At 52.6% G+C, this 17,037-nt stretch overlaps 5 protein-coding genes across 5 annotated transcripts in view; 2 read left to right on the forward strand and 3 right to left on the reverse strand.

Moving 5' to 3' along the window:
* Positions 1-1,108: 1,108 nt before the first annotated feature.
* LOC134553890 (feather keratin 1-like) lies at positions 1,109-6,181 on the reverse strand. Its single transcript, XM_063404021.1, has 2 exons — positions 6,116-6,181; positions 1,109-1,499 (listed from the first exon to the last, which is right to left on the reverse strand). The coding sequence occupies exon 2, from the start codon at positions 1,476-1,478 to the stop codon at positions 1,173-1,175; it is 306 nt and encodes a 101-aa protein (XP_063260091.1). The 5' UTR covers positions 1,479-1,499; positions 6,116-6,181; the 3' UTR covers positions 1,109-1,172.
* On the forward strand, positions 2,806-4,574 carry LOC134553881 (feather keratin 1-like). The gene is made up of 2 exons (XM_063404010.1): positions 2,806-3,713; positions 4,188-4,574. The coding sequence occupies exons 1-2, from the start codon at positions 3,663-3,665 to the stop codon at positions 4,512-4,514; spliced, it is 378 nt and encodes a 125-aa protein (XP_063260080.1). The 5' UTR covers positions 2,806-3,662; the 3' UTR covers positions 4,515-4,574.
* A 1,386-nt stretch (positions 6,182-7,567) lies between the features above and the next one.
* The window catches only part of LOC134553888 (feather keratin 1-like), a 12,622-nt gene continuing 3,152 nt past the window's right edge, over positions 7,568-17,037 (reverse strand). Inside the window, exons 2-3 of the mRNA XM_063404019.1 lie at positions 13,061-13,116; positions 7,568-8,276 (exon numbers count right to left, since the gene is read on the reverse strand). Coding sequence (XP_063260089.1) covers positions 7,950-8,255 — 306 coding nt within the window. The 5' untranslated portion in view covers positions 8,256-8,276; positions 13,061-13,116 and the 3' untranslated portion in view covers positions 7,568-7,949. The remainder of the gene's footprint in view (positions 8,277-13,060; positions 13,117-17,037) is intronic.
* Positions 11,224-12,000, forward strand: LOC134553892 (feather keratin 1-like). The gene has a single exon (XM_063404024.1). The coding sequence runs from the start codon at positions 11,439-11,441 to the stop codon at positions 11,733-11,735; it is 297 nt and encodes a 98-aa protein (XP_063260094.1). The 5' UTR covers positions 11,224-11,438; the 3' UTR covers positions 11,736-12,000.
* LOC134553894 (feather keratin 1-like) overlaps positions 15,063-17,037 on the reverse strand; it is a 5,230-nt gene continuing 3,255 nt past the window's right edge. The window contains exon 3 of the mRNA XM_063404026.1: positions 15,063-15,462. Within this exon, the coding sequence (XP_063260096.1) occupies positions 15,136-15,441 (306 nt within the window). The 5' untranslated portion in view covers positions 15,442-15,462 and the 3' untranslated portion in view covers positions 15,063-15,135. The remainder of the gene's footprint in view (positions 15,463-17,037) is intronic.

Raw genomic sequence — 17,037 nt, forward strand, 5'->3', positions numbered from 1 at the left:
ACAGCCCTTGGCATCTGTGAGCATCAGAGACATGGACAATGGTACTGGGTGCACCCTCAGAGCACTTTGTGATGTGGTTTATTGGCCATGGCAATAGTCTGTCAAGGTGATGATCTTGGGGGTTTTTTCCAACCTTAGTGATTTTTGACTCTCAGCAATGACATGATGATGAGGGGAGCAAGAGCTACACTAGATGGGAGCGTTTAAATCCACAGGGATCTTGACAGACTTGAGGAATGGTCCCAAATGGAACTCGGGAACTTCAACAAAGCCAAGTGCAAGGTCCTGACACTGCTTTGGGGCAATCTCAGTCACAATAGGGACTGTGAGGTGGATGGAAGGAGAGCTGCCCTGCAGAGAAGGGCTGCAAAAAATGGTCACATGCATGCATCACCCCTGCTCTGAAGGGCAGCTGAAGCAGTTGAGGTTTTTCAGTCAGGACGACAGCAGGATCTGGGAGACCTTATTGCAGCCTTCCAGTACATCACAGGGTGGTGTAAGGAAGTGGGAGAGAGACATTCTATCAAGTGATTGGACAAGGGGCAGGAGTTTTAAACTGCAATAGACAGTTTAAAACTGGCTATTCCCAACTGCAGCTGAGATACTGTGCATGGCAGGAGGGTTGGACCAAATGATCTTTAACAATCTCTTCCAAGAAAATCCATTCTGTGTTCCTATGAAAACAGGGGTCTTTGAGAAGGCAGCACAATACACGGTGTCCCTCCCTTTCAGAAACATTTCAGATCCATGGGATCTGCTGGAGTCTGATGGGAATGCAGCATCTTTGTCTGGTCAGTGAAACAGTCACTGCTGAGTACTTGTGTCACAATGTTGAACTGAGAAGGGATAAGAAGTGCAAACAGAGTGGATGTTTGTCCCTGAACAATGCAGGGAAATTCTGCCCTGCTCCAAAGAGGCAGAAAGATTCAAAACCCAGAGGCTCACCCAGAGCACACTGGGCACACCCAATGCCAGCCCCTGTTGACAGCCAGTGCAAAACCAGCACCAACAACCCCTCCCAGAAACACCCCTGGGCAACCTCTCTGCCCTGGGACAGCGTCTGCAGGGCAAAGGATGACACAAAGGCACAGGCTGGGATGCAGCAGAATTTAATGAGTCAAAAAAGGAAAAAGAGGGGGATCCAGGAGGAGGCCACAGTGCAGGGAGCAGCTTCAGCAGGGGAGGCCCCTGATGCCACAGAGGCCACTGCCCAAGCCCGAGAGGCCAAAGCCCCCAGAGCTGATGGGCACTCCCTGAGTGCTGAGGATGTTGCCAACAGCAGCAGAGGTGGAGGATCCCACGGCCGTGTTCTGTGGGAAGGAGCTGAGGATGGGGCCAGGCAGGGTCACCACGACAGGCGAGGGCTGGATGAACACGGTGGAGTCCTGGCACTGCCTGACACAGGGCTCATTGCAGCTGTTGGCCAGCGGGGTGGGGCCGCAGGGCTGGCAGGGCCGGCACGGGCTGTAGCAGGACATGGCTTAGGGCTGCAGGTGCACCTGGCAGAGGGGGCAGAGGGAAGTAAATCTCAAGGAGTGGGTGAAGACCCAACTGTAACCCCATCATGAGGGAAACAAGAAATGAGCGGGGAATGAGAGCTGAAGGCTGGTTCTGGAGGCACATAGACTCTTCCCCTCACACAAACCCCACCAAAAGCTCAAGCCCAGGGCCATCCCCAACCAGCCCAAAACTGGGGCAATACTTCTGCCAAGTCCCAGAAGTCACAAACCTCCCACTCCTTTCCTCCTCTCACAAAAAGCATCTGCAAGCTCCTGCATGGGACAAAGTCACTGGTATGTACAGAGAAATCCCAGAGGAGAAGGAGCAAATGGAGAATGGGATTCAAACTCACCTTGTTCCAAGGAGATGGAGGTGACTGGAGTGAATGTGAGAGTGAGGAGAAGGTCCTGCATTTATATAGCTCTTGCATTGCCCCAGGCCCACAGTCCTGCACAAGGGCAGTAATTTTACACAGACTCATCTTCAAAGGAAAATATCCCACAGAGTGGCAGCGATTCACATTTTGTTTCCATCTACGCTGCCATTTTATTTCCTTATTTCTGACATTCCTGCCCTGCATTGCAGGATCCTTTCATGTTCTGTGATGAGAAGCCAAAGGATATCCCAGCAGAGCCATGTCAGTGAGAGCACATGACCCAAGTAGGGAATGTTGGTTTAGGGCAGTGAAAAGCAACTCTTTGATATATCCCTTGCAGGAAGTGGCCCTGTCTTACACGGCACATGTCAGAGGGCATCTAAATAATCCACTTTTTTCAGACATTTCACTTGCTTCTCTCTTTTCCCTCTCTCTCCGCTCTCTGCAAGGGCCATGAGCTGCAGCATCTCCAGGCTGTGCCAGTGTTTCAGCTCTCTTCCTCTTGATGCCCTTTGCTCTGGAGGGGATGTTCCCAGGCATTACAAAAGCCAAACCCCACCTGGAGCTGAATCGGACAAAGCACATGGAAGGGCAATAAGAGGGTCTTCTCCAGACAGGTCATCAGTAAGGGGAGCCTCAAACAAAGGCAGCCCCAGTATTCAACAGGGCAGCTTCCCTGAGGGCAGGGGGTACAGAAAGGGACGTCCTCAAAAGTTCTTGTCCTTGGTCTTTAGCATCAAGAATCGCTGTCATGAACTGAAGTTCCTGGTACTCCTTGGAACAACTGGAACAGAAAAGACTTCCCCAAACAGCACAGTCCAATGGGGGAACATTCAAACACGCTGGTCTGAAATGATTGTGTGTGAATTGCTGTTATATGTTCACTGGTGTCAGTACAAACCCCTTCTCAACTCCCTTTGAAAGTCCAGCGACAATGGAAAGCATCTGAGAACTGGAAGAAGGCCAGTGAGTGTCTTGTCTTCAAGAGAGGCGTGAAAGAGGAGTCAGGGAATAACAGGCCAGTCAGACTTGTCTCGATATCTGGAAAGGTGATAGAGGAAATCACTACAAAATGCAGCATGCAGTGCTCAGAGAAGAGGTGTGCTCAGAACGGCCCTGGATGCAAACCCTGCGTTCAAACCACACCAAGGACTGAGGCACTTCCCTGCCCTGCAGACACGCAGGCAGCTGGGACGCGACCCAGGAGGGCAAGGGAATGCCTTCAGTAGGCAAATCTCCAGGGAGAGACTCTCCTGACCCATGGCCAGTCACACCCTAATTTTGGTGTAAAGCCAAGCCATGAGTGCGTGATGTCTGCAGACTTTGTCCCAGGCAGGGCTGAATTCCCTTCCAGCAAGGGCTGCTCCATCCATAACCCTGGAAAACCATCTTCAAGCACAGGGCTGTGCCCAGACCCACAGCTCCAGGCAGCCCAAATGCCACGGCCCTCAGCATGACTTGCTTGGCAGCACAGCCACAGCTCGGGGCCTTCTCAGAATTGGCAATGTGTGGCAGGGCTTTGTCCAGGTCAGGGTGCAAAGGGTGCTTCCAAAGGGTGCATTCCAACGGGGTGAAGAGAGAGGGAAGGCACTGTCCCAAGAGTCAACACATCCCTCAGGCAGTAAGGAAGTACAGAACTCCACAGGGGTCAGCTTGAGGCTGGGTTCCTGCCCATACCAATGTGTTCCTGCACAAGAAATCCTTGGACTTCTCCTCCTACTACAAGGTAGCAGCCTCCATAACTTAGTGGGAATGTCAGAAACGAGGAAATTAAATGGCAGCATAGATGGAGACCAAACCACAATGTGTGCCATTGAGAAGAATGTTTTGCTTTGAGGTGAGTCTGTAGGAAAATTATTGTCCTTGTGCAGTGACTGTGAGCCTGGGGCATTGCAGGAGGAGTATAAAAACGGGCCCTTCTCCTCACTCTCTCATTCACTCCTCTCACCTCCATCTCCTTGAGAACCAGGTGAGTCTGAAGCTTTTTCTCATCCTTATCCTCCTCCCACAGGATTTCTATACATGCTTTTTTGTCCCATATGGATTCTTGCCATGAGAAAAGGAAGGGAGCAGAAAGTGGAACACGGGGAAAGGCTGAGGCTTGTCTGAGGTGTTTCCAGAGCTATGGACAGGGATCTTCCTTGGGTAGCTCTTGGCAGGGCTCTTCTGAGGAAAGGAGAAGTCTGTGTGTCTCTCTATACAGCCCCCAAGGTTTGAGTCCAGTTCATGCCTTTGGTCTCTCATGGTGGGGTGACAGGCTGATCCTCACCCACTCCTTGTGCTCTGCTTCCTTCCTTTCCCTCTCTCCCAGGTGCACCTGCAGCCCCAAGCCATGTCCTGCTACAGCCCGTGCCGGCCCTGCCAGCCCTGTGGCCCCACCCCGCTGGCCAACAGCTGCAATGAGCCCTGTGTCAGGCAGTGCCAGGACTCCACCGTGTTCATCCAGCCCTCGCCTGTCGTGGTGACCCTGCCCGGCCCCATCCTCAGCTCCTTCCCACAGAACACGGCCGTGGGATCCTCCACCTCTGCTGCTGTTGGCAACATCCTCAGCACTCAGGGAGTGCCCATCAGCTCTGGGGGCTTTGGCCTCTCGGGTTTGGGCAGTGGCCTCTGTGGCATCAGGGGCCTCCCCTGCTGAAGCTGCTCCCTGCACTGTGGCCTCCTCCTGGATCCCCCTCTTTTTCCTTTTTTGACTCATTAAATTCTGCTGCATCCCAGCCTGTGCCTTTGTGTCATCCTTTGCCCTGCAGACGCTGTCCCAGGGCAGAGAGGTTGCCCAGGGGTGTTTCTGGGAGGTGTTGTTGGTGCTGGTTTTGCACTGGCTGTCAACAGGGGCTGGCACTGGGTGTGCTCTGTGTGCTCTTGTTGCAGCCGTGAGGCCTGGTGGCCTCTCTGGTGGTCAGTCGCCTAAGGGCAGAAATTCCTTGTCATGGTGACTAGGCCAAAATAACCCTTCTCCCGCGCTTGGACCCTCTCTTGTCTCCCTGTGTCCTGGTTTAGGACAAATTAGGGGAAAATCTCCACAACTCTCTCCCCCACCACCAGGTTCGGGAGGAATTTCCTCAGAGGAAAAGTGGAAAAAACTTGTTTTTTAAGAAACAACAAAAAAACACTCCCCAACACAAGAAAAACAGTCCGAGATGACAACAAGTGTTTTCACCAGTCCAAGAGAGGGTGAGCAGTCTCTGCTGCGGAGGGTGCCAAAGCTTCTCTCAGGTGTAGACTCCGGGGAGGTTTCCCTTGGCGTTCCCGAATCAGGGCGCGAAGCAGGTCCGATGTCTTCAGGGAAGGGGAGGAAGGAAAGAAGGGGAAAAACAAAAGCAGAAAAATGGCAAAAAGCAAGCAAAAAAGCAGAAAGCAAGAGAGCAAAGCCAGCAAAGTGAGCCTAAGCTAACAGCAGCAAGCCAAAAAGCAAGCAGCCAGGGGAGGGGCTCAGCTATAGACAAAACAAACTGAGAACATGGGAACAGAAACACACGATTTGGGATACAAAGCATGAAAATGTCCTGTCACCCCAGGACACCCTGTAAGACAATAGGTCACTTTCTACCCCGACTCATACTATTGGATCCCTTCTCAAAACCTCAGTACCCTATAAAAACCCCACTTTTCCCCCAGCTCAGTAGAAGAGCTGTCCCTGGAACCCTTCACGGAAGAAGCTAATAAAGATTCATCTGTGGAACTCCATATGGTGCTTCTCCTCTCTCTCCCTGTGTCTGCCAAGGCACCTTAGCAAGCTTATGAGCTGAGAATCACTGCAGAAGAGCTGATCACTGCTAAGAGCTGAATATCACTATAACTAAGCTTGCTAAGTGTTGCCTGTGCCTGGGAGCTTTGCCGGAGTTGATTGGGCAGGGGGGTACACGTAGGTGCACCCCTAACCAGGAACAACCAAGGCAGCCGAGACCGACTGAAGCTACCGGGAGAAAAACAAAATGCTCTGAGTGACCCTCTGGGTTTTGAGTTTCGCTGTCCCGATGAATCTGAAAGGAAGGATAAAATCCCAGAATGGGTAAGGTTTGAAAAGACCTTAAAGATCACCTAGTCTCACCCCCTTGTCATGGGCAAGGACACCTTCCACTATCCCAGATTGCTCCAAGCCCCATCTCAGCCTTGAACACTTCCAGGGATCCAGGCTGAGATATGTACAGTTTACTAGAAGCAGTAATGAGATAAGAAAATTAACTATAACCACAGCAATATTCATAACAAAAGTGTACAAAAGAGAGAGTGACTCACATGCCAAAATGCAACCATGGAGATCCCGACCCAACTGCAGCCACAACCACCAGGACTGCAAGAGAGCCCTTCCTTCCTAAAGAGACTCCCTTCCCCTTCCCAGCCCCAGCCATGACCTAAGGGGTTACAGGAAAACCTCTGGGTCCTGGCCATGCCCTCTCCTGGCTACTGCAAAAATTAACTCTGCCCTGGTTGGAACTAGGACTGACACCAAATATTCTCCTGAACTGAGGTAAATTTGACATATTACACTATTTTCAGCAGTTGGAAGAGTCCAATAAAGATCATCTAGTCCAACCCCTTTCCATGGACAGGGATATCTGTCACTGAATCAGGTTCCTATAAAGTCCTTCAAACCTGACCTTGGACCCTTCTCACGATGCCTACCAGATCACTCTATAGACAACATTTTCCAGAGCCTCACCACACTCATCATCACCAATTTCTTTCTTTTGTGCCTTCTACATCTACCCTACTTCACATTAAATATCTTGCTCCTTGTTCAATCACTACAAGCCTTGATATAATGTCTGTCTCCAGCTTCCTTAAATGTCGCCTTTCCTGGGTTTTCTCTTTTGGCCCTTTCTTTCTTAAATCTATTTCAACTGAAAGGTCTCTCTCTCTGTCTGTCTTGCTCTCCCAATTCTCCCCAGCCCCACTGGGAATGCAGATCTGGAGAAGAGCTGCTCAGTGCTGAGTGCTGACTGAGTTAAACACACCCACACAGGCCCACAGCTGGGGCTTCTCCTCCTGGCCCTGCTCGTGCCCTGTCTGTGCCCAGGGCGTCCTGAGAATGCTTCTGCGGAGAGGGAGCTTGGAGAGACATCAGGCAGGAGCAGAGGCAGCTGGTGTCAGAGGGCTGAGGGTCTCAAAGGGCTATCCAGGAGCAGCTGAGGCAGCAGAGTGGCTGAACTGCTGCAGGACACAGCTGGGCACAGGGACACACACCCCCACAGAGACCTCATGACAACCAGCTTGGCACCAACCAGCCCCATCTCCCCTGTGCCCTCCCCCGTGTTGGGCTCAGGCTGCGATGCAAGAACCACCTGGACCAGGTGGAGTGGGTTTGGTGTAAGGTGGCTGGGATGGTGAGGAGATCACAGCTCTTGGTTGGAGAGAAGAGGCTGAAGGCACAGGAAGTATAGGGAAGGCCCATTGCTGAGTGTAGAGGAAAGAATGCTTTAAGGGAGACCAAAAATCATCTTTCTCGTCATTGTGAATGCTGAAGAGCATTAGACCATGCTGTCCAGCCCAAGGTCAGTAGAGAAAATTAGAAAACAGAATTCCCTATTGAATTACTAAGAATATTTAAATTGAGCCTGTGTTAACACCCTATGAACAACCATTCCCTAAAATACCCTCCCACAACCAGCCCTGAACAACACGTCTCTTTCTGGGTGTGTTGGGAGATGATCTGTAGGGGAATAAATGAGAGGAAAATGTGGACTGTGATGCAAAAGAACTTTAATGAGTCAAAACAGGAAAATTAGGTCAATACAAGCTGGCATGCCAATGCAGAGAGCATGAGAGGCAAACAACAGACAGTTGTTCTCCAAGGTGAGTTTTCCAAGCAGGTCCTCCCCAGGATGGCTGTGTGGGGCTCACAGCCCAGGGGAGCACAAGGGAACAAGGACACAGGAGGGAAATGAAGAGTGGCAGAGGGCAGAGGCAGGGCTGGGCTGTGCTTGCCAAGAGCCCAGGCTGGCCCTGTCCTTCTGCAAGGGCTGCTGGGCTTGCTCAGCCCCTCAGGAAGCAACAAGCCGCTGCTGCGTCCCCAGGGCGGTTCCATGCTGGCAGTGCCTGGGTTCCTTCCCCAGGGCCACGGCCAGCAGCTTTAGCAGGGGAGGCCCCTGATGCCACAGAGGCCACTGCCCAAGCCCGAGAGGCCAAAGCCCCCAGAGCTGATGGGCACTCCCTGAGTGCTGAGGATGTTGCCAACAGCAGCAGAGGTGGAGGATCCCACGGCAGTGTTCTGTGGGAAGGAGCTGAGGATGGGGCCGGGCAGGGTCACCACGACAGGCGAGGGCTGGATGGCCACGGTGGAGTCCTGGCACTGCCTGACACAGGGCTCATTGCAGCTGTTGGCCAGCGGGGTGGGGCCGCAGGGCTGGCAGGGCCGGCACGGGCTGTAGCAGGACATGGCTTGGGGCTGCAGGTGCACCTGGGAGAGGGCAGAGGGGAGCAAAGTTGAGAATGGGCTATGTCAGAGCAGTCTGTTCGTGCACCATGACAGAGAAAAGGAAAGAGAAGGAGAAGACAGCAGGAGGCTGCTTAGAGAGGCCCGACAGCCTCACTGTCTGCTCAAGCCCCTGAGAATGTCCTGAAGAGTGACCAAGCCCAGGGACTTCCACACCTAGGACAGAATTCAGGACACATCTCAGACAAAACCCAGCCTCTCTCCATGCACAACTTCTGCCCCTTCCCTCTTTCATAATAAACTGTCCTCAAGAACCCACCTGGGATTAAAGCAGAGAATGTGATCAGGAAGCCCAAAGGAGGAAGAAAAGAAAGGGTTTCAGACTCACCGTGATGCCAAGGAGATGGAGGTGAGAGGAGTGAATGAGAGAGCAAGGAGAACGTCCCCCTTTTATACTGCTCCTGCACTGCCCCAGGCCCACAGGCACTGCACAAAGGCCGTAATTTTCCAACACATTCACCTCCAAAGCAAAATATCCTCCCTAACACCACAGGTTGTGGTTTGATCTCCATCAACCCTGCCATTTCGTTTCCTCATTTCTGACATGCTTGGTCTGTGCTGCAGCTCCTTTCACGTGTGCCATGCGATGCCTGAGGATACCCGGGGTCAGAGCGTGTCCCTGCAGGCACAGGATGTGCCCCCACGGAGGAGGGTCCCGTGCAGGCAGGGGATGTTGGCTCAGGGCAGTGCATTGGCCTTGTTGGCAGCTGCCTCTGCAGGGACAGCCCCAGCTCTTCCCTGCACAGAGCAGCAGAGCACCCAAAGCCTCCTCTCCTCACAGCAAGTCCTGCCTGCTGCTCTGTCCTCCCTCTCACCTCACTCCAACACTCACTGGACACTGCTTCCCCAGGGAAATGCTTTCCTCTCCCTTCCTCTGGATGCCCTTTGCTGATGCAGAATGTTTGCCAGGCCGGCTGAGTATTCCAGGGTTGGGGTTGGAAAGCCAAAGCCCACCTGGAGCTGAATCAGGAAAGCTTGTGGTGGCAAACAGGAAGATCTTCCTCACAGGGCAACAGCAAAAGGGAGGCTTGAGCCAAGGTTGACTGGGGCAGGGGTTACAGGAAGGGGGAAGGTTCTCCAAGGCTTCTGGGCCTTGGTCTTCACTGGCAACCTTTTCTGTCACAGGAGAAGGTTCCTGAAATTCCTCAGAAATAGGAGTAGGGAAAACCTCCCCACAGCAGTGGAGGAGGATCAGCTGTGGGAACCTTTCATCAGACTGGACCAATGTAAGTGTGTGACCTGGTGATGGACGCAGGAGTGTTGGTGTCAAAGAAAGCACCTCCAAGCACCCTTTGGGAGGTGCTGGCAGTCAGGGAATGCAGCTGAGGGACAGAGAGAAAGACATGGTCAGGGAGGATATGAATAGCAATGTACAGACCCTGGACTTCAAACATGCCAACTCTTCCACTCACTCAGGCATCTGGGAGATTAGATGTGCCTTCACAGGCACCTGTAAAGAGCAAGAGATCAGAAAGGCTGGCAGCATCTTAGAGGCACTTTGTGGTTCAAAAAAACATGAAAAGTCAAGGCAAAATACAGGACAACAGGATGAGATGCTGATGGAGAGACAGAATGGACACAAGGACTCCTCTTCCTGGTCAAAGACACCTGGTTGTGGAGGGGAGCTCTCCTGGAGGCTCAGGAGCTGAATGAAGGGGTTTCTGAGAACACTGCCCCACTGCTTGGACACATCCTGGGGTCCAAAGCTCTCTGGCTTCTGCAGGGCATTGGGACTTCAGCCCACCCCTTTCCAATGCTCCAAATGTCTCCTCAGCCCAGAGGACAACCTAGCACCATTGAGAGGGAAGGAAATCTCCTCCATTGCCCCAACATGTGAGAGCTTTGGGGAACCTGCAGTGCAACATGCCTGGGGATGCTCAGGGAGGGAATACGCTCGGAAAAGCCCCGGGTACAAAACCTGCTCTGACACTACACCAAGGACTGAGGCACTTCTCTGCCCTGCAGGCATGGAGGCAGCTGGGACGCGGCCCAGAAGGACAAGGAATGCCTTCAGTAGGCAAATCTCCAGGGAGAGACTCTCCCTACCAGTGGCCAGTCATGCTCTAATTTTGGGTTGGCCGTGTGTCAACCTTTTGGTGTGAGGCCAAGCCAGGAGGGCGTGATGTCTGCAGGCCTGTCCAAGGCAGGGCTGTATCCCCCTCCAGCAACGGCAGCTCCATCCTGGCCCTGGGAGAAAGGGATGCTTGGCAGCTCCCTCACATGTCACAGGTGTTCTCAGCACTGACAGCAGGTATTGGAAAAGTGGCCTGTGCTTGTGTGTCATCCAGGTCAGTTCCACATTGTGCAGCCATAGGGCATGGTGGGTGAGGAGAGAGGGAGGAACAAGGAACGGTCCAGACACCCAACACCTCCCCCAGATACTGAGCAGGAACCCAATGGCACAGGGCTCTTGATTCCTGCCAATGATCAGAGAATCATTGAATCACACAATCACAAGGATCAGCAAAGACCTCCAAGGTTGTTGAGTCCAACCATTACTCATATGTTCCTGCAAGAAAAATCATTTGGCGTCTCATGCCTTAAGATGAAAGGGATCTTCATGACCTAGTGGGGATGTCAGAAACGAGGACATTAAATGACAGCGTTGATGGAAACCAAAATATACCCTGTGGCATTAGGGAGGATATTTTGCTTTGGAGATGAGTCTGTAGGAAAATTGTTGCCCTGTGCAGTTACTGTGGGCCTGGGGCAGTGCAGGAGCAGTATAAAAGCAGCTCCTTCTCCTCACTCTCTCATCCACTCTTCCAGCCTCCAGCTCCTTGGGAATAAGGTGAGTTTGGAGCATGACTCCTCCTCCTTGTCCTCCTCAAAATGCATTTCTAAGCATATTCCTTGTCTTCAGCTGGGCACTGGGGATTCTTGCCGTACATGAGGGCAAGAGGCAGAAAGGTCTGGCAGAGATAGACACAGGGGCTTGGCTGAGGTGTGTCTTGAGCTGTTGGTGAGGTGGGGATCTCTATAGACCTTGTCACGATTTGGAAGCCTTTTGTGCTGAGAGAAACACGGTCCTGCTCATGGTGGGGTGACAGGCTGATCCTCACCCACTCCTTGTGCTCTGCTTCCTTCCCCTTCCCTCTCTGCCAGGTGCACCTGCAGCCCCAAGCCATGTCCTGCTACAGCCCGTGCCAGCCCTGCGGCCCCACCCCGCTGGCCAACAGCTGCAATGAGCCCTGTGTCAGGCAGTGCCAGGACTCCACCGTGTTCATCCAGCCCTCGCCTGTTGTGGTGACCCTGCCTGGACCCATCCTCAGCTCCTTCCCACAGAACACTGCCGTGGGATCCTCCACCTCTGCTGCTGTTGGCAACATCCTCAGCACTCAGGGAGTGCCCATCAGCTCTGGGGGCTTTGGCCTCTCGGGCTTGGGCAGTGGCCTCTGTGGCATCAGGGGCCTCCCCTGCTAAAGCTGCTGGCCGTGCCCCTGGGGAAGGAACCCAGGCACTGCCAGCATGGAACCGCCCTGGGGACGCAGCAGCGGCTTGTTGCTTCCTGAGGGGCTGAGCAAGCCCAGCAGCCCTTGCAGAAGGACAGGGCCAGCCTGGGCTCTTGGCAAGCACAGCCCAGCCCTGCCTCTGCCCTCTGCCGCTGCCTCCTTTCCCTCCTGTGTCCTTGTCCCCTTGTGCTCCCCTGGGCTGTGAGCCCCACACAGCCGTCCTGGGGAGGACCTGCTGGCCCTCTCTGGATCTGGCAGATGATCCCTGCTGGAATCTCTGCCACAGCCATGGGATGGAGATTCCAAGCTGACCCTCGTGCTCTCTGCACTGAGGCCTCCACTCAAGAGTGACCTTGTTTTCATCTTTTGACTCATTAAATTTCTGTTGCATCCCAGCCCACGCCTCTGTGTCATCCTTTCTCTGTTGTTGGTCTCCCAAGATTTCCACGGAGAGACATTTTGCTCAGGGATGGTTCTGTGTGACAGATCTAGGAGAAGGTGTTTGAGTGCCTTTTAAGACAGGAAGAGTTTAATCTTCTTTATCATGGTATTGCTGCTTTCTATCCTTCTCCATGTGTCTGTGGTGTGACCCACTGCAGAAGGTGAGGGGTAACCCAGGTTCTTGTTAAGACATCCCTTGAGATTGATTAGAGGGAACCAACACAGAATGATCAATGTTTGTAAGTACACACAGAGGGTTTATTGTAGAACAATGTGATTGCACAGGAAAACACAGCTATAGCTGTGGGATTGCATTTTATGGAAATGGTTTGCTCTTGCTCACCCCTGGAAAATGTATGGTTTATCTCAAGTCTGTACCCTCCCTGCGGTATCAAGTTATCTGTAACCTCACTGGCTGGAGAATGTTACCGCACCCCTTTGAACCTCGGTGTTAAGAATGCTAATGTAAGGGGTGTCGCCCTCTTTGCCCCTCTCCCCCTGGAGGCCTCGGGACGCTCCCCGTCCCTTTTGCCCTTCCCGTTCCCCCTTTCCCTTCCCCTCTCCCTCTGTGAATAAACCCTCACCTCATCAGCACCCCACCGGCGTCTGAGTCCCTTTGCCTGCCAGCACGGGAACGCCATGACCCCTAGGACCCAAGGGTCTCACGGGGGACCCCCCCTGGGAGCCCCCAAAAATTTAAACTACAACATATAGCCATTTTGGTTATTCTGTAAAGCAATACAACAGCATGAAAGCAAGATGAAAATGCAACCACTTCACCCAGGGACATGCACGAGGCCAAAGAAAGGAAGAGAAATTAAGGGCAAGATTATGAATATCTCTCCAGCCACAGACCCTGTGACGAGACTTGGTTGCTTCCCAGTCTTGGTCAAAGTGGTCACAGACTGGACCTGTCAGGTGGAGGGGGAAGTCACAAAGAAATGGTGAGAGAAAATCCCTGGGAAAATCCACACAACGTAAAATCTATTTGGTTTACATCCACTCAGTTTCAGGTGGGGACACCCAGGTTCCTCCCCTGAAGGGGGAAGCTTCACACCAGATCGTGTAATATTGTGGATCATGGGACACTTCAGGAACCCTTGACACCTTCTAAGACAACACAGCTGCCCAGCACACCCAGCACAGCTGCTTTGGTTTTGGCCCAGTATGGCCCATCAGCAGAGATGAACACTGTCAGGCCACACGGGAATGTCCTGGTGCTTCCCCTGGGGGAAGAGAGGGAGCCCCACAACCCCGTGGTCTGTGCAAGGGAAGGCAGCTTAGAGTGACCAGAGGCACCAGCAGCCCCCTCCTATGTCATTCAAAGCCCATCATTCACCCTCAGTCTTACTACATCAGAGGTTGGCCTTTACACATCCAGAGCTCACCTCCCCCAGTTCACCAAAGCATCCCGATCTCCACAAATGGGGGAATATTTGGAGTCATTATCACCTAAGACTTCAGTGTCTAACAGTCTGCAGATGGTTAGAATGAACCAAACCTCTTCACTGACCCTGTCTACCCAAGAATGATTTTATCTCTCTGCCCAAACCATTCTTGTCTCCATGCTCAGCAATCCCTGTGCCCAAGTCAAGCGCTCTGACCTCCTCACCATCCTGGCACCCTGCACCAAACTCACTGCACTTGGTCCAGGTGGTTCTTGCATTGCAGCCTGAGCCCAACACGGGGGATGGCACCAGGTGAGAGCTGAGCAGAGCAGCATCATCACCCCCACCCATCTCTGGTTCCACTCCTGCTTGCACAGCCCAGGATGATGGTGACAGCCCTTGGCATCTGTGAGCATCAGAGACATGGACAATGGTACTGGGTGCACCCTCAGAGCACTTTGTGATGTGGTTTATTGGCCATGGTAATAGTCTGTCAAGGTGATGATCTTGGGGGTTTTTTACAACTTTAGTGATTTTGACTCTCAGCAATGACATGATGATGAGGGGAGCAAGAGCTACACTAGATGGGAGCATTTAAATCCACAGGGATCTTGACAGACTTGAGGAATGGTCCCAAATGGAACTCAGGAACTTCAACAAAGCCAAGTGCAAGGTCCTGACACTGCTTTGGGGCAATCTCAGTCACAATAGGGACTGTGAGGTGGATGGAAGGAGAGCTGCCCTGCAGAGAAGGGCTGCAAAAAATGGTCACATGCATGCATCACCCCTGCTCTGAAGGGCAGCTGAAGCAGTTGAGGTTTTTCAGTCAGGACGACAGCAGGATCTGGGGGACCTTATTGCAGCCTTCCAGTACATCACAGGGTGGGGCAAGGAAGTGGGAGAGAGGCATTCTATCAAGTGATTGGACAAGGGGCAGGAGTTTTAAACTGAAATAACCTAGCTGGAGCTGAGATACTGTGCATGGCAGGAGGGTTGGACCAAATGATCTTTAACAATCTCTTTCAAGAAAATCCATTCTGTGATCCTATGAAAACACGGGTCTTTGAGAAGGCAGCACAATACACGGTGTCCCTCCCTTTCAGAAACATTTCAGATCCATGGGATCTGCTGGAGTCTGATGGGAATGCAGCATCTCTGTCTGGTCAGTGAAACAGTCACTGCTGAGTACTTGTGTCACAATGTTGAACTGAGAAGGGATAAGAAGTGCAAACAGAGTGGATGTTTGTCCCTGAACAATGCAGGCAAATTCTGCCCTGCTCCAAAGAGGCAGAAAGATTCAAAACCCAGAGGCTCACTCAGAGCACACTGAGCACACCCAATGCCAGCCCCTGTTGACAGCCAGTGCAAAACCAGCACCAAAAACCCCTCCCAGAAACACCCCGGGCAACGTCTCTGCCCTGGGACAGCGTCTGCAGGGCAAAGGATGACACAAAGGCACAGGCTGGGATGCAGCAGAATTTAATGAGTCAAAAAAGGAAAAAGAGGGGGATCCAGGAGGAGGCCACAGTGCAGGGAGCAGCTTCAGCAGGGGAGGCCCCTGATGCCACAGAGGCCACTGCCCAAGCCCGAGAGGCCAAAGCCCCCAGAGCTGATGGGCACTCCCTGAGTGCTGAGGATGTTGCCAACAGCAGCAGAGGTGGAGGATCCCACGGCAGTGTTCTGTGGGAAGGAGCTGAGGATGGGGCCAGGCAGGGTCACCACGACAGCAGGAGGCTCAATGGCCACGGTGGAGTCCTGGCACTGCCTGACACAGGGCTCATTGCAGCTGTTGGCCAGCGGGGTGGGGCCGCAGGGCTGGCAGGGCTGGCACGGGCTGTAGCAGGACATGGCTTGGGGCTGCAGGTGCACCTGGCAGAGAGAGCAGAGGGAAGTAAATCTCATGGAGTGGGTGAAGACCCAACTGTCACCCCATCATGAGGGAGACAAGAAATGAGCTGGGAATGAGAGCTGAAGGCTGGTTCTGAAAGCACATGGACTCTTCCCCTCACACAAACCCCACCAAAAGCTCAACCCCAGGGACATCCCCAACCAGCCCAAAACTGGGGCAAAACTTCTGCCAAGTCCCAGAAGTCACAAACCTCCCACTCCTTTCCTCCTCTCACAAAAAGCATCTGCAAGGTCCTGCATGGGACAAAGTCACAGGTATATACAGAGAAATCCCAGAGGAGAAGGAGCAAATGGAGAATGGGATTCAAACTCACCTTGTTCCAAGGAGATGGAGGTGACTGGAGTGAATGTGAGAGTGAGGAGAAGGTCCTGCTTTTATATAGCTCTTGCATTGCCCCAGGCCCACAGTCCTGCACAAGGGCAGTAATTTTCCACAGACTCATCTTCAAAGGAAAATATCCCACATTGTGGCAGCAATTCACATTTTGTTTCCATCTACGCTGCCATTTTATTTCCTTATTTCTGACATTCCTGCCCTGCATTGCAGGATCCTTTCATGTTCTGTGATGAGAAACCAAAGGATATCCCTGGCAGAGCCATGTCAGTGAGGGTACATGACCCAATTGCTGGATAAACGTAGGGAATGTTGGTTTAGGGCAGTGAAAAGCAACTCTTTGCAATACCCCTTGCAGGAAGAGGCCCTGTCTCACACTGCACATGTCAGAGGGCATCTAAATAATCCACTTTTTTCAGACATTTCACTTGCTTCTCTCTTTTCCCTCTCTCTCCGCTCTCTGCAAGGGCCATGAGCTGCAGCATCTCCAGGCTGTGCCAATGTTTCAGCTCTCTTCCTCTTGATGCCCTTTGCTCTGGAGAGGATGTTCCCAGCAGTTAGGAAAGCCAAACCCCACCTGGAGCTGAATCGGACAAAGCACATGGAGGGGCAATAAGAGGGTCTTCTCCAGACAGGTCATCAGTAAGGGGAGCCTCAAACAAAGGCAGCCCCAGTATTCAACAGGGCAGCTTCCCTGAGGGCAGGGGGTACAGAAAGGGACATCCTCAAAAGTTCTTGTCCTTGGTCTTTACCATCAGGAATCGCTGTCATGAACTGAAGTTCCTGGAACTCCTTGGAACAGCTGGAACAGAAAAGACTTCCCCAAACAGCACAGTCCAGTCGGAGAACATTCAAACACACTGGTCTGAAATGACTGTGTGTGAATTGACGTTATATGTTCACTGGTGTCAGTACAAACCCCTTCTCAACTCCCTTTGAAAGTCCAGCGACAATGGAAAGCATCTGAGAACTGGAAGAAGGCCAGTGAGTGTCTTGTCTTCAAGAGAGGCATGAAAGAGGAGTCAGGGAATAACAGGCCAGTCAGAGTTGTCTGGAAATCTGGAAAGGTGATAGAGGAAATCACTACAAAATGCAGCATGCAGTGCTCAGAGAAGAGGTGTGCTCAGAACGGCCCTGGATGCAAACCCTGCGTTCAAACCACACCAAGGACTGAGGCACTTCCCTGCCCTGCAGACACGCAG

This window comes from Prinia subflava, chromosome 8, assembly GCF_021018805.1.
Source record: "Prinia subflava isolate CZ2003 ecotype Zambia chromosome 8, Cam_Psub_1.2, whole genome shotgun sequence".
Taxonomy (NCBI): Eukaryota; Metazoa; Chordata; class Aves; order Passeriformes; family Cisticolidae; genus Prinia; species Prinia subflava.

Bases quoted from the DNA above. Each gene is read 5' to 3' on its own strand.
- LOC134553890 (XM_063404021.1), bottom strand. From the start codon at position 1,478: ATGTCCTGCTACAGCCCGTGCCGGCCCTGCCAGCCCTGCGGCCCCACC.
- LOC134553881 (XM_063404010.1), top strand. From the start codon at position 3,663: ATGGAGACCAAACCACAATGTGTGCCATTGAGAAGAATGTTTTGCTTT. The intron at 3,714-4,187 runs GTGAGTCTGTAG...CCTCTCTCCCAG, and splicing joins GAAGAATGTTTTGCTTTGAG to GTGCACCTGCAGCCCCAAGC.
- LOC134553892 (XM_063404024.1), top strand. From the start codon at position 11,439: ATGTCCTGCTACAGCCCGTGCCAGCCCTGCGGCCCCACCCCGCTGGCC.